The sequence below is a fragment of the Coregonus clupeaformis genome, unplaced genomic scaffold (genome assembly GCF_020615455.1).
Source record: "Coregonus clupeaformis isolate EN_2021a unplaced genomic scaffold, ASM2061545v1 scaf0061, whole genome shotgun sequence".
In the NCBI taxonomy this organism is placed as follows: domain Eukaryota; kingdom Metazoa; phylum Chordata; class Actinopteri; order Salmoniformes; family Salmonidae; genus Coregonus; species Coregonus clupeaformis.
Genome location: NW_025533516.1, coordinates 304,638 through 320,874, shown reverse-complemented (window position 1 = coordinate 320,874; position 16,237 = coordinate 304,638). Strand labels below are relative to the sequence as shown.

The 16,237-nt window shown below is 41.4% G+C and overlaps 1 protein-coding gene across 1 annotated transcript in view; it reads right to left on the bottom strand.

Moving 5' to 3' along the window:
• LOC121546620 (LIM and calponin homology domains-containing protein 1-like) overlaps positions 1–16,237 on the bottom strand; it is a 66,564-nt gene that overhangs the window by 24,999 nt on the left and 25,328 nt on the right. Inside the window, exons 2-3 of the mRNA XM_045212900.1 lie at positions 16,146–16,216; positions 13,460–13,529 (exon numbers count right to left, since the gene is read on the bottom strand). Coding sequence (XP_045068835.1) covers positions 13,460–13,529; positions 16,146–16,216 — 141 coding nt within the window. The remainder of the gene's footprint in view (positions 1–13,459; positions 13,530–16,145; positions 16,217–16,237) is intronic.

Here is a 16,237-nt window from a genome sequence, read left to right as displayed (position 1 = left end):
TCATCTGACCATATGACATTCTCCCAATCCACTTCTGGATCATCCAAATGCACTCTAGCAAACTTCAGACGGGCCTGGACATGTACTGGCTTAAGCAGGGGGACACGTCTCGCACTGCAGGATTTGAGTCCCTGGCGGCGTAGTGTGTTACTGATGGTAGGCTTTGTTACTTTGGTCCCAGCTCTCTGCAGGTCATTCACTAGGTCCCGCCGTGTGGTTCTGGGATTTTGCTCACCGTTCTTGTGATCATTTTGACCCCACGGGGTGAGATCTTGCGTGGAGCCCCAGATCGAGGGAGATTATCAGTGGTCTTGTATGTCTTCCATTTCCTAATAATTGCTCCCACAGTTGATTTCTTCAAACCAAGCTGCTTACCTATTGCAGATTCAGTCTTCCCAGCCTGGTGCAGGTCTACAATTTTGTTTCTGGTGTCGTTTGACAGCTCTTTGGTCTTGGCCATAGTGGAGTTTGGAGTGTGACTGTTTGAGGTTGTGGACAGGTGTCTTTTATACTGATAACAAGTTCAAACAGGTGCCATTAATACAGGTAACGAGTGGAGGACAGAGGAGCCTCTTAAAGAAGAAGTTACAGGTCTGTGAGAGCCAGAAATCTTGCTTGTTTGTAGGTGACCAAATACTTATTTTCCACCATAATTTGCAAATAAATGTATTAAAAATCCTACAATGTGATTTTCTGGATTTTTTTTCCTCAATTTGTCTGTCATAGTTGACGTGTACCTATGATGAAAATTACAGGCCTCTCTCATCTTTTTAAGTGGGAGAACATGCACAATTGGTGGCTGACTAAATACTTTTTTTCCCCACTGTATGATGAAAATTACAGGCCTCTCTCATCTTTTTAAGTGGGAGAACTTGCACAATTGGTGGCTGACTAAATACTTTTTTCCCCCCACTGTATGTCAGCGTGACCATCGGCTTTTTGGTCACCTCCCTGACATAGGCCCTTCTCCCCCAATTTCTCAGTTTGGCCGGGGGGCCAGCTCTAGGAAGAGTCTTGGTGGTTCCAAACTTCTTCCATTTGAGAATGATGGAGGCTACTGTGTTCTTGGGGACCTTCAATAATGCAGACATTTTTTGGTACCCTTCCCCAGATATGTGTCTCGACACAATCCTGTCTCAGAGCTCTACGGACAATTCCTTCGACCTCATGGCTTGGTTTTTGCTCTGACATGCACTGTCAACTGTGGGACCTTATATAGACAGGTGTGTGCCTTTCCAAATCATGTCCAACCAATTGAATTTACCACAGGTGGACTCCAATCAAGTTGTAGAAACATCAACGATGATCAATGGAAACAGGATGCACCTGAGCTCAATTTCGAGTCTCATAGCAAAGGGTCTGAATACTTATGTAAATAAGGTATCTGTTTTTTGTTTTTAATACATTTGCAAACATCTCTAAAAACCTGTTTTTGCTTTGTCATTATGGGGTATTGTGTGTAGATTGATGAGGAAATGGTTTTATTTAATCCATTTTAGAATACATTTTAGAATTGCTTCTCCTGAGTGGCGCAGTGGTCTAAGGCACTGCATCGCAGTGCTAACTGTGCCACTAGAGATCCTGGTTCGAATCCAGGCTCTGTCGCAGCCGGCCGCGACCGGGAGACTCATGGGCGGCGCACAATTGGCCCAGCGTCGTCCAGGGTAGGGGAGGGAATGGCCGGCAGGGATGTAGCTCAGTTGATAGAGCATGGCGTTTGCAACGCCAGGGTTGTGGGTTTGATTCCCACGGGGGGCCAGTATATATAAAAAAATGTATTCACTAACTGTAAGTCGCTCTGGATAAGAGCGTCTGCTAAATGACTAAAATGTAAATGTAAATAAGGCTGTAACGTAACAAAATGTGGAAAAAGTCAAGAGGTCTGAAAACTTTCCGCAGTTCAACGCACCAGTCTTTATAAAAAACGATGTTTTAAAGGAGCACAGGACCTCCGATCTCCTTATGTATTCTATTGTTTTTTTTGGGGGGGGGACAGGACAGTTAGAAGAGTCGGGAGAAGGGAATGTAGAGAGGGGAACAGAAAGGAAGGGCACAGACAGTTGGCGGAGTAGAAGCTGGAATCCTCTTCGCCGTGGGGGGCATGTGTGGTCTGGAATCGAGAGCGTTAGAACTCGACCAGACTCTGGCATGCGGGACTGACTGTTTCTAAATCAAGCGTCAACTCCGTCCATCTGGGACACACTGCTGTGTAAGTTAAGGCCAGGCATCATACCCTCATAGGGCATTTCTTTCCCTCAATCATATCACAATCAACTTTTACCAGTTGAATGTAGTAGACACAAATATATATATTTTTTGAATATGTATTCAAATATTTTATTAATATATGCAAATGTAGCGATCTCATTAAATTAAAAAAATGCTAATCCATTTTTAAAGTGGTTAAAATTCATTCAAATTTGATGACGGTAGTATGATAAACTAAAGTAAATATGCATTTCTCAAGTTTGTCATATTTATGCTTACTTTTTGAAAATACTAATATTAAATGGACCAAAATACCAACAAATCTCAAAATGTATAGGTACAGTAGATGCAAAACATTTAATTTCATTCTGTGGTGCCTGGCCTTAAAAAGCATTATCTAGGAAATCCACTATCTGCAACTGATTGAATCCCGGTCTTCTGTGCGTTCCAGCTGTCTCCATGTGGTCTGCAGTAACAAAAGCCCTATTCGCATGGGACTAGTATTACTAGACATTGGTTATGTAATTATTACCCCAGAATGTCCGTATTCCAGAGAACGATTTGGAAGAGATTAGTGATTTCCAAACGGCCCCCTGTAATTAATCATTTTTTTCAATAAATTGACAGTTATGACGGAAGCCTGGAGGTTTCTTTCTAGGCGTGAAGAAACTGCATTTTCAACAGGGCAACACTGATAACTCTTTGGTATATTGTCGCCATAATACTTGAATTGAGGAAGTGTGATCATATCATTAGGATATCTTATGTCCTAAATGCCCCCCAGGCTTCAGATGTGAGCTAAACAGTGCACCTTCACTTGAAATGTGTTTTAAGGCTATGGATGAGAAAGTTAACTTGTCATTTCCAAACATTTAGGTCAGTTGTATGCTGCTTTGAAATATATTAACAGCAAGGGTTGCATTAAATAGGCACAATATTTTTTTACTGATGCATTTGGCAATATTAAATTCATACGCACAAAGCATAAAAGCATTCACTGTGAAAGTTGATACATGTAGGCCATTCATATATATCTTATGCGCAGCACTTAGTTCAATTTATCAAATCTGTTATTGTTTTCTTGCTCAAACCGCGAGCAACACCTGTCAAACTCAGACATTTCTCAAAACACAGGGATGTCGATTCGCACGGGGCTAGTATAATCAGAGGACCTTGGAGTTCGCCAAAAAACAGTAGGTTATTCTGGCTGGAAATGTTACTCTCTTGCCATGTAAAAATTAGTGACATGGCAGATTCCGACAGGACAAAAATTAGGGTTTAAGAGTCATTTGCAGAGTCACAGAGACATTGATCATCAGTTGGTTTCAGAATTGAGTGGTTGGAAAGTACCGTGTTTACTGTTGACTATTTACACCCATAGGGCTCTAGTCTGGGTGCCAGCCTGGATGCCAGCCCGTTTCTGCATCAGCCGACTTGCACATTCGTTCTAATGCCAAACAACTTGTTTGGCACAGTGACGTAGCTTGCTGTTGTTGGATGCAGGAGTAGTTCCCAGGTACCCACCGGCGTTGAGTCCAGGTAGTCTGTCCCTGTTTCAATACATTTTTATCCCCTTGTTTGGTGCCTAATGAACACGACCCAGGCTAAAATCAGGCTCTTCTCGGTCCTCCTCAGAGCAGCTGTACACAATTAGACCCACAATGAACCCCCTTGGCTGCTGTTTGGACGACGAAGAGGAGTATAAAAAGCTGTGTTTCGTAACCTTTTAAAGCGTTTGTTTCCCAGTAGGGGTGTGACTGTTTAAACGACATTGGGATCGTTAATGTTTAGAAAAAAATCCTTAACCTAAACTTTTTCCTTTTCCCCCCACAAAATTGAACGTCACAGTGCAGTTATCACAAAGCTACCACTAACCGGTCCCGATCATCATCATAAATAAATAAACAAATACCTAACGCAACAATGCTGTAATGTTTTTAGGAGGAGATATTAATCTTTCAAATGATTTGGCATGGATATAAAGCGCTCCGCACGTCATCGTCGTTAATAGTTGGGAAAATGGCAGTGTGAGACAGGAAAGCGACAGCAGTGAAGTCCTGTATGGCAATACTTTGAGAAGTTAAATGAGGTGGTGGTGAAATGCAAACTTTGCGAGGTGGAATTGAGCTACAGTGGCAGTACAGGTGCAATGTTTAACCATCTGAAAGGGAGGCACCGTGAGCCCCAACCTGTTGCTGGCAGCAGAGCGATAAGTGATTGAGTGAGAAAATCACAGCACTGATTACAGAAATGATTCCAGTTGATATGCAGCCCTTGTCAATGGTAGAGGATGTTGGCTTCAATGCCCTGATGGCATATCTAGAACCAGACTACAAGATGTCATGTCGAAAAAATGTGATGGCCCGGATGGAGAAATTGTCCAATGATTGCCCTGCAAGTACAAAGCACGAGCTCTCAAACACCATATGTGACGTAAACAACAGATTGTTGGACGTCTATGAACACAGTTGTATATCACTGCAATGAGCCATCACATTGATAAGAAGTGGGACATCAAGTCCCATGTACTGACAACCGAGAACATGGAGTAGAAGCACACATCAGAGAACCAAAAACAACATTAACTAACAAAGCTGATCTACCCCCTAAAAAACAAAACAAAACAAAAAATACATTGTTGTTGAGTGGGTGGGGGACAGCAGTAAGTTGAGCGCTGTCTGGTAGCCAGGACTGCGGTAGATTGAACTGCATTGCCCCCTAGCCATCATAAGCAGGACCATATCTGAATTGTGAATTCATGTCATTTTATTATTTTTTCTTCATGTAAAAAATAAATAAAAGCTTTTTAAGATTTATTTTACAATTGTCACATCCCTAGTTCCCAGACTTGTAAAAATGTTTCCAGTGAGCCAAGAAAGTAAACATAAAATAAAAGTTTATTGGTCGCGTACACAGTTTTGCAGATGTTATTGCAGGTGCAGCGAAATGCTTATGTTTCAAGCTCCAACAATGCAGCAATATATAGCAATACAAAAACAACACACATAATCCAAAATAATAAAAAAAGGAAGAACAAGAAATTAAAGAAATGTATCAGAACGACAAATATCTGAATGAGCAAAGTCAGAGTCCGGAATATATATATATATATATATATATATATATATATATATATATATATATATATATATATATACACATACATACATACATACATACATACATACATACATACATACATACATACATACATACATACATACATACATATACACATACATACATACATATACACATACACATACACATACACACACACACACACACACACACACACACACACACACACACACACACACACACACACACACACACACACACACACACACACACACACACACACACACACACACACACATATATATATATATATACACATACATACACACACACACACACACACACACTTCTTGAGACTAGTTGAGTGTCTGGAGCATCAGCAATTGTGGGTTCGATTACAGGCTCAAAATGGCCAGAAACAAATAACTTTCTATTGAAACTCGTCAGTCTATTCTTGTTCTGAGAAATTAAGGCTATTCCATGCGAGAAATTGCCAAGAAACTGAAAATCTCGTACAACGCTGTGTACTACTCCCTTCACAGAACAGCACAAACTGGCTCTAACCAGAATAGAAAGAGTGGGAGGCCCCGGGGGCACAACTGAGCAAGAGGACAAATACATTAGTGTCTAGTTTGAGAAACAGGCACCTCACAGGTCCTCAACTGGCATCTTCATTAAATAGTACCCGCAAAACACCAGTCTCAACGTCAACAGTGAAGAGGCGACTCCGGGATGCTGACCTTCTAGGCAGTGTTGCAAAGAAAAAGCCATATCTCAGACTGGCCAATAAAAATAAAAGATTAAAATGGGCAGTCTGAGATATGGCTTTTTCTTTGCAACTCTTCCTAGAAGGTCAGCATCCCGGAGTCGCCTCTTCACTGTTGGCGTTGAGACTGGTGTTTTGCAAGTACTATTTAATGAAGCTGCCAGTTGAGGACCTGTGAGGCGTCTGTTTCTCAAACTAGACACTAATGTATTTGTCCTCTTGCTCAGTTGTGCACCGGGGCCTCCCACTCTTTCTATTCTGGTTAGAGCCAGTTTGGGACAGGACATTTCTAAGTGACCCCAAACTGTATATATTTATTTATGTGAATGGTGTGTATAGACAGAATGGACAGTATAGGAATAGAAAAGGGGTGTAGCTACATGGGATGAGCCATGACTAGAATACAGTATATACATATAAAGTGGTAAAACATGATGTAAACATTATTAAAGTGACCAGTGTTCAATGACTATTCACAGTGAGCTCCAAAAGTATTGGGACAGTGACACATTCTGTTGTGTTGACTCTGTACTCCAGCACTTTGGATGATATAATGAAGACTGTTTAATTAGAAATTACAGTATTTTTGTACATAGTCCCCCCCAGTTTAGGGGACCAAAAGTATTGGGACAAATTCACATGTGTATTTAAGTAGTCAAAAGTGTATTATTTAGTCCCATATTCCTAGAACGCATCAAGCTTGTAACTACAAACTTGGATGCATTTACTGTTTGTTTTGGTTGTGTTTCAGATAATTTTGTGCCCAATAGAAATTAATGGTAAATAAATAGTGTATTGTGCAATTTTGGGGTTACTTTTATTGTAAATAAGAATATAATATGTTTCTAAACACTTCTATGTTCATTTTTGTTATTTTTTTTTGTAAACATTTGAGTAATTTAGCAGATCTCTTATCCAGAGCAACTTAAGTGCATACATTTTCATACTTTTTTCACATACTGGTCCCCCGTGGGAATCAAACTCACAACCCTGGTAGAGCGACATGCTCGACCAGCTGAGCCACACGGGACCCCATGATTACGGATAATCCTGAATGAATTGTGAACAATAATGAGTGAGAAAGTTAGACGCACAAATATCATACACCCCCCAGAAATGCTAACCTCCCCTGTTATTGTAATGGTGAGAAGTTAGCATGTCTTGGGGGTATGATATAGAACTTTCTCAATCATTATTATTCACGATTCATTCAGGATTATCCATAATCATGGTAGCATCCATTCATATAGAATTATTTAGAAACATATTCTATTCTTATTTACAAGGTCTAGTTACCCTTCAATGCAAGTGCGCACCAGCCAGAGACCATATTTGGTTGGCAGTGTTTCTGTAGCGGTCAGGTGATTGCAGAGTTTGCAAAACAAATGGCCACAGGTAAGCATAGGCTACTTTGTAATGAACATTTAATTGAAAAGGTTTTTAGATCTCATCTCACTGATTAAACAAATCCCAGTACTCTCACACTGCAGGTACAACAATTATCGTTTCCAGATTGCAGTTTTGATTGAACAATGCCTTTAGCACAGCTTGCATCCACAATTTAAGGAGTGCTCCAATGTGTCCACTGGCCTTTCAGGCTGCTCCCCATTCACTACACTTACTAGTGTAGATGAATATGTAGTGAGACAGTTCAGTGGAGCTGACAGGTAGTTCTTCCCAGCACCTACACTACTAGTCAAAAGTTTGGACACACCTACTCATTCAAGGGTTTTTCTTTCTTTTTAATATTTTTTACATTGTAGAATAATAGTGAAGACATCAAAACTATGAAATAACACATATGGAATCATGTAGTAACCAAAAATGTGTTAAACAAATCAAAATATATTTGAGATTTTTCAAACATTTGCCTTGATGACAGCTTTGCACACTCTTAGCATTCTCTCAACCAGCTTCATGAGATAGTCACCTGGAATGCATTTCAATTAACAGGTGTTACTTCTTAAAAGTTAATATTTGTGGAATTTCTTTCCTTCATAATGCATTTGAGCCAATCAGTTGTGTTGTGACAAGGTGGGGGGTATGCTGAAGATAGCCCTATTTGGTAAAAGACCAAGTCCATATTCTGGCAAGAACAGCTCAAATAAGAAAAGAGAAACAACAGTCCATCATTACTTTAAGACATGAAGGTCAGTCAATACGGAACATTTCAAGAACTTTCAAGTGCATTTGCAAAAACCAGTGCTATGATGAGACCCAGAGTTACCTCTGCTGCAGAGGATAAGTTCATTAGAGTTACCAGCCTCAGAAATTGCAGCCCAAATAAATGCTTCACAGTTCAAATAATAGACACATCTCAACATTGACTGTTCAGAGGGGAATGTGTGAATCAGGCCTTCATGGTCGACTTGCTGCAAAGAAACCACTACTAAAGGACACCAATAAGAAGACAAGACTTGCTTGGGCCAAGAAACACAAGCAATGGACAGTGACCGGTGGAAATTTGTCCTTTGGTCTGGAGTCCAAATTGGAAATTTTTGGTTCCAACCGGCGTGTCTTTGTGAGACGCGGTGTGGGTGAACGGATGATCTCCATATGTATATTTCCCACCGTAAAGCATGGAGGAAGTGGTGTTATGCTGTGGGGGTGCTTTGCTGGTGACACTGTCTGTGATTTATTTAGAATTCAAGGCACACTTAACCAGCATGGATACCACAGCATTCTGCTGTGATACGCTATCCCATCTGGTTTGGGCTTAGTGGGACTATCATTTGTTTTTCAACAGGACAATGACCCAACACACCTCCAGGCTGTGTAAGGGCTATTTTACCAAGAAGGAGAGTGATGGAGTGCTGCATCAGATGACCTGGCCTCCACAATCCTACGACCTACACCCAATTGAGATGGTTTGGGATGGGGTCGGACCGCAGAGTGAAGGAAAAGCATTCCAGGTGAAGCTGGTTGAGAGAATGCCAAGAGTGTGCAAAGCTGTCATCAAGGCATAGAGTGGCTATTTGAAGAATCTCAAATATAAAATATATTTTGATTTGTTTAACACTTTTTTGGTTACTACATGATCCCATATGTGTTATTTCAAGACAACACAGGAGTGGCTTTGGGACAAGTCTCTGAATGTCCTTGAGTGGCCCAGCCAGAGCCTGGACTTGAACCCGATCGAACATCTCTGGAGAGACCTGAAAATAGCTGTGCAGGAACGCTCCACATTCAACCAGACAGAGCTTGAGAGGATCTGCAGATAAAAATGGGAGGAACTCCCCAAATACAGGTGTGCCAAGCTTGTAGCGTCATACCCAAAATCCTATGCTGTATTCGCTGCCAAAGGTGCTTCAACAAAGTACTGAGTAAAGGGTCTGAATACTTATGTAAATATAAATGTGATTTTATTTTTATTTTTTTATATACATTAGCAAAAGTTTCCTAAAACCCATTTTTGCTTTGTCATTATGGGGAATTGTGTGTAGATTGGTTATATATATACAGTGGGGAAAAAAAGTATTTAGTCAGCCACCAATTGTGCAAGTTCTCCCACTTAAAAAGATGTGAGAGGCCTGTAATTTAATACTTATTTTCCACCATAATTTGCAAATAAATTCATAAAAAATCCTACAATGTGATTTTCTTGATTTTCTTTTCTCAATTTGTCTGTCATAGTTGACGTGTACCTATGATGAAAATTACAGGCCTCTCTCATCTTTTTAAGTGGGAGAACTTGCACAATTGGTGGCTGACTAAATACTTTTTTCCCCCAATGTATACACACACAGCTGCAGAAAAAATGAAGAGACCACTGTAAAATTATCAGTTTCTCTGGCTTTACTATTTATAGGTATGTGTTTGGGTAAAAATTACATTTTTGTTTTTTTCTATAAACTACTGACAACATTTCTCCCAAATTCCAAATAAAAATAATGTCATTTAGAGCATTTATTTGCAGAAAATGACAACTGGTCAAAATAACAAAAAAGATGCAGTATTGTCAGACCTCGAATAATGCAAAGACATTAAGTTCATGTTCATTTTTAAACAACACAATAATAATGTTTTAACTCAGAAATCAATATTTGGTGGAATAACCCTGATTTTTCAATCACAGCTTTCATGCGTCTTGGCATGCTCTCCACCATTCTTTCACATTGATGTTGGGTGAATTTATGCCACTGCTGGTGCAAAGATTCAAGCAGCTCGGCTTTGTTTGATGGCTTTTGACCATCCATCTTCCCCTTGCTCACATTCCAGAAGTTTTCAATGGGGTTCTGGTCTGGAGATTGGGCTGGCCATGACAGGGTCTTGATCTGATGGTCCTCCATCCACACCTAGATTGACCTGGCTGTGTGGCATGGCACATTGTCCTGCTGGCAAAACCAATCCTCAGAGTTGGGGAACAATATTAGAGCAAAGGGAAGCAAGTTTTCTTCCAGGACAACCTTGTACGTGGCTTGATTCATGCGTCCTTCACAAAGACAAATCTGCCCGCACCCCCAGATCATCACCGATCCTCTACCAAATTTCACAGTGGGTGCGAGACACTGTGGCTTGTAGGCCTCTCCAGGTCTCCCTCTAACCATTAGACGACCAGGTGTTGGGCAAAGCTGAAAATTGGACTCATCAGAGAAGATGACCTTACTCCAGTCCTCTACGGTCCAATCCTTATGGTCTTTTGCAAACCTCAGCCTGGCTCTTCTTTGCTTCTCATTGATGAAGGGCTTTTTTCTAGCTTTGCACGACTTCAGCCCTGCCCCTAGGAGCCTGTTTCGAACCGTCCTCGCCGTGCACTTCACCCCAGCTGCCGTTTGCCATTCTTTTTGTAGGTCACTTGATGTCATCCTACGGTTGTTGAGCGACATTCGAATGAGTTGGCAGTCATCCCGGTCAGTAGAGAGTCGTTTTCGCCCTCTGCATGTCTGTAGCTTTGTTGTCACCAATGTCTGCTGCTTGACCTTGTTCTTATGAACCGCCGTCTTTGAAATTTGAAGGATGGAAGCAACCTGACGCTCACTGTATCCCTCTGCAAGTAAAGCCAGAATTGAACCCTTCTTTTCCTCACTCAAAACTTTCCTTTTCAACTCTTTTGGCATGATCAATAGTTATTTTTTAATTAATATTACTTTTGAGGTACTATTAGCACTGTTTTTGCCAGCTGATCCTATTGCAACTATTGCAAGAGGATAGTGATGACCACAGCAGTGGTTTTTATACTTTTCCTCGTTAAATAAGATCAAGTTCTGTAGCTCAGCTGGTAGAGCACGGAGCTTGTAACGCCAAGGTAGTGGGTTCGATCCCCGGGACCACCCATACACACAAAAAAAATTATGTATGCACGCATGACTTTGGATAAAAGCGTCTGCTAAATGGCATATTATTATTATTATCACCTAATCATTACCTAATTCAGTAGAATGAGGTGTGCCTGTGTTGGAATTCAACAGACACTGGAATGGAATGGCTGTCATACATATAGAGATGCTGATTTAAGAAAGATTTGCAGTTGTCTCTTAATTTTTTTCACAGCTGTATATATATATTTTGTAATCCATTTTAGAATAAGACTGTAACATAACAGAATGTGGAAAAGTCAAGGGGTCTGAATATTTTCCGAAGGCACTGTATATACAGTGAGGGAAAAAAGTATTTGATCCCCTGCTGATTTTGTACGTTTGCCCACTGACAAAGAAATGATCAGTCTATAATTTTAATGGTAGGTTTATTTGAACAGTGAGAGACAGAATAATAACAAAAAAATCCAGAAAAACGCATGTCAAAAATGTTATAAATTGATTTGCATTTTAATGAGGGAAATAAGTATTTGACCCCCTCTCAATCAGAAAGATTTCTGGCTCCCAGGTGTCTTTTATACAGGAATCGAGCTGAGATTAGGAGCACAATCTTAAAGGGAGTGCTCCTAATCTCAGTTTGTTACCTGTATAAAAGACACCTGTCCACAGAAGCAATCAATCAATCAGATTCCAAACTCTCCACCAGGGCCAAGACCAAAGAGCTCTCCAAGGATGTCAGGGACAAGATTGTAGACCTACACAAGGCTGGAATGGGCTACAAGACCATCGCCAAGCAGCTTGGTGAGAAGGTGACAACAGTTGGTGCAATTATTTGCAAATGGAAGAAACACAAAATAACTGTCAATCTCCCGCGGCCTGGGGCTCCATGCAAGTTCTCACCTCGTGGAGTTGCAATGATCATGAGAACGGTGAGGAATCAGCCCAGAACTACACGGGAGGATCTTGTCAATGATCTCAAGGCAGCTGGGACCAAAGTCACCAAGAAAACAATTGGTAACACACTACGCCGTGAAGGACTGAAATCCTGCAGCGCCCGCAAGGTCCCCCTGCTCAAGAAAGCACATATACATGCCCGTCTGAAGTTTGCCAATGAACATCTGAATGATTCAGAGGAGAACTGGGTGAAAGTGTTGTGGTCAGATGAGACCAAAATGGAGCTCTTTGGCATCAACTCAACTCGCCGTGTTTGGAGGAGGAGGAATGCTGCCTATGACCCCAAGAACACCATCCCCACCATCAAACATGGAGGTGGAAACATTATTCTTTGGGGGTGTTTTTCTGCTAAGGGGACAGGACAACTTCAGTGCATCAAAGGGACGATGGACGGGGCCATGTACCGTCAAATCTTGGGTGAGAACCTCCTTCCCTCAGCCAGGGCATTGAAAACGGGTCGTGGATGGGTATTCCAGCATGACAATGACCAAAAACACACGGCCAAGGCAACAAAGGAGTGGCTCAAGAAGAAGCACATTAAGGTCCTGGAGTGGCCTAGCCAGTCTCCAGACCTTAATCCCATAGAAAATCTGTGGAAGGAGCTGAAGGTTTGAGTTGCCCAACGTCAGCCTCGAAACCTTAATGACTTGGAGAGATTCTGCAAAGAGGAGTGGAACAAAATCCCTCCTGAGATGTGTGCAAACCTGGTGGCCAACTACAAGAAACGTCTGACCTCTGTGATTGCCAACAAGGGTTTTGCCACCAAGTACTAAATCATGTTTTGCAGAGGGGTCAAATACTTATTTCCCTCATTAAAATGCAAATCAATTAATAACATTTTTGACATGCGCTTTTCTGGATATTTTTTGTTGTTATTCTGTCTCTCACTGTTCAAATAAACCTACCATTAAAATTATAGACTGATCATTTCTTTGTCAGTGGGCAAACGTACAAAATCAGCAGGGGATCAAATACTTTTTCCCCTCACTGTAACAAATATTTTAAGTAAGTATATTTTTAAGCTGTCAGTATTTAATTTTTTTGAAAGTATTTGGAGCTGAACTTGATTTAGCTTGGCGTTTCGACTTCTGGGACTATTCCTTTGGTTTCAAACTAAATTAAGTGTTTGAAAGTATTTTACATATGTCTTTGACCCAGCTCTGATTTGAATATGAAGGATGCGAAAGGCACTCACCAGTCCAGCAACCGGCTTGGAGAGTCTGTTCACCCTCTTGATGATGCCTGGTTTGATCCTGTTGATCAGACTGGATGGAGAGAACGAGAGGAGAGAGACAAAGAGATAGTAAGAGAGTGGTCGTCAGTTGCTTGCTTGGTTCTGATTAGCGGGGTTGAGGAACACAAACAGTTGCAATGTCTCTGTGCTGCATGCGTTTACGATTTCCTTTAAATCATGGCCACCTGGCTCCAGTTTACTAAATGGCCACGGCGCTACGAGGGAAACAGGCTGGGTTTGCGTCCCAAATGGCACCCTATTCCCTATATATTGGCCCATAGGGCTCTGGTGAAAAGAAGTGCCCTATGTACGAAATGGGGTGCCATTTTAGAAACAGGCCGGGTCTCTAATGCAGAAAACATGCAAACATGCCCCGCTGTCTTGAAACAACCGCATCGACAACCCATTTCACTACAACACCCACCTCTCACTTAGACTGGTCCCAGATCTGTTTGTCCTGTAGCCAACACCTATGGTCATTGCCATGGCAAGACAGCATCTGGGACCAGGCTACCTTTCCCTCTCGCCCTCTTCTAGAAAACAGTGTAAACTCCTATGGTGACATCATGGGGTATTACGGTGTAATCAGAGGCTTTGACTTTCGGTAACTAAGGCCTGTTCACGCTTATATAATAAGCAGGTGTGGTCAGAGAGCAATGCTCCTACCGTAGCAATAGGTTAGGGTTAGGACCATACCGAATGTGCTATGGCAGTTTCTTTTAACTCCTACGGAATTATTTCGGTATCAAGAGTATTCAAATGGAATAATATTAGTTGAACATAATAGACAAAACATGAACAGCAACCGTTTTATCAATGCAGACAATGGTGGGAAGGAAGTGATAAGTACATTCCATCCCTTCCTGCATATTACTGCTATGTATCCAGCTCCTTGGGCAGGACATGAGGGGAGGGACAGAGGGGAGAACAGAAAAGGGAGGGGGTGGGGGGTGGGGGGGGTGGGGGGCTGAGAGGTAAACTGGGGGAGGGTAGAGAGGGAGGAGAGGAAAGAGAAGAGAAGAGGAAATGTAGTGTTCAGAGTTCGGTTCTATTCCATTTAAATTCTAGTCAATTCAGGAAGTACACTCAAATTACAATTACAATTACAATTCTCTTCAATGCTTTTCAATGTGGAACATTTGGAATTTGAATTTTATTTACTTTCTAAATTGAAATGGAATTGACCAGATTTTTATTTTATTTTTTTCACTTTATAATTTTGTGGGAATTACTTTTTTTGTATGAAATGTGTGACTTGATTTTATTTATTTAAGAACAGAGGAGAGGAGCCAAGAGAAGAGAAAAGCTGGCAGACACATGGAGTTTAGAACTTTGATGTTAAGTTTTGCTCCTACTAATGATCTAGGCTTGTGAAACACTGACCTTTGTGATCAGGTTATTGAATGAGTCATTGTAATGAGAAATTGAAACAAAGAAACTATCCATCTAGGAAAATGGATCTTAAACATAGAAGCGTGATGGTGTAATGAGTTTGATACGGACACAGATGTATAAGATTTATATGATAAAGTATCACCATTTCTGACACCTTGTTGTGCCATTGCTGATTAGGTTAAGCCAACAATGGTTTGATAGTTCACTGCTTCGTCAGTCAGTAAACATTGATAACTACTACACAATGCAGTTCTCACATAACACATGGGTTATTTTGGTTTGGAGTATGACAACTTGCAGTGGAATATACAACACTGTAGCCTGGTCCCTGATGCGTTTGTGCTGTCTTGCCAACGCCTGCGGTTATTGTAATGCAAAACATGACAATGACCATAGGATTTGACTATAAAGTACAAACAGATCTGGGACCAGGCTAATAGTACTGAAGACTACTTCCATAGACATTGAGAAAACATTGAGAAGTGCCTGACTGACTGCGTGTCTACCGTTCTCCTGAGGGTGGTAAAAAGTGGAGTCAGGTTGAGATCAGCAGAATGAGGGGCTGTCTGTCTGTGCTTTAGAGTGGTCAGGGAGATTAAGCAACGGCCTGTGGTAATTACAGCCCTCTGCTGAGTCACTGAAACAACACCATGGTGTCTGGGCACAGCAATAAACACACACACACACACACACACACACACACACACACACACACACAGAAGATGCACGCATGCACACAAGCTTTTCATAACGTTATGCTAACATCTCCTTCCACATGAGTTAAGTGTTCTCAAATTCGTCAAGGTCAATCCAGCACTGCTTTGCTTTCCACTGTGGTTTCAGCTACAGCGATCACAATTACTCCACAGCCTATCACCCCACCCCTTTCATTAAAGAAGACAAGATGGCACCCAGTCCACTCCATCCCAATCACATAGGCAAAACCATCCCCCTTTCAAATACATTACACGATGGGACAGGGAACAAACTATTTTTGTGGGGTTCTACTAGTAACATTCCCTTGCGCTGGGAAATCTCAGTAACAAGACGTCATTGCAAAACAAGACTGGACAGAGCAGAATATGACATTCAAACACTACCAATACAACTTTGGTTTGGGATCTTACATGTAAGTCAAAAGGCGGTTTAACACATCCTATAGTTCATTCGGCACTGGGAAATCTCAGTAACACTACTTCACACGGAAGAAGTAGAGGTCTGGGGGGGACCTGGGATAAGCAGAAGTACTTACTCACACAACAGAACTCTGTTTTCCAGTGCAGATCGGAAGTTGTCGCTCCCAAATGTTTTCTTGGTTACTCCCTGTAAATGGGATGAAAATAT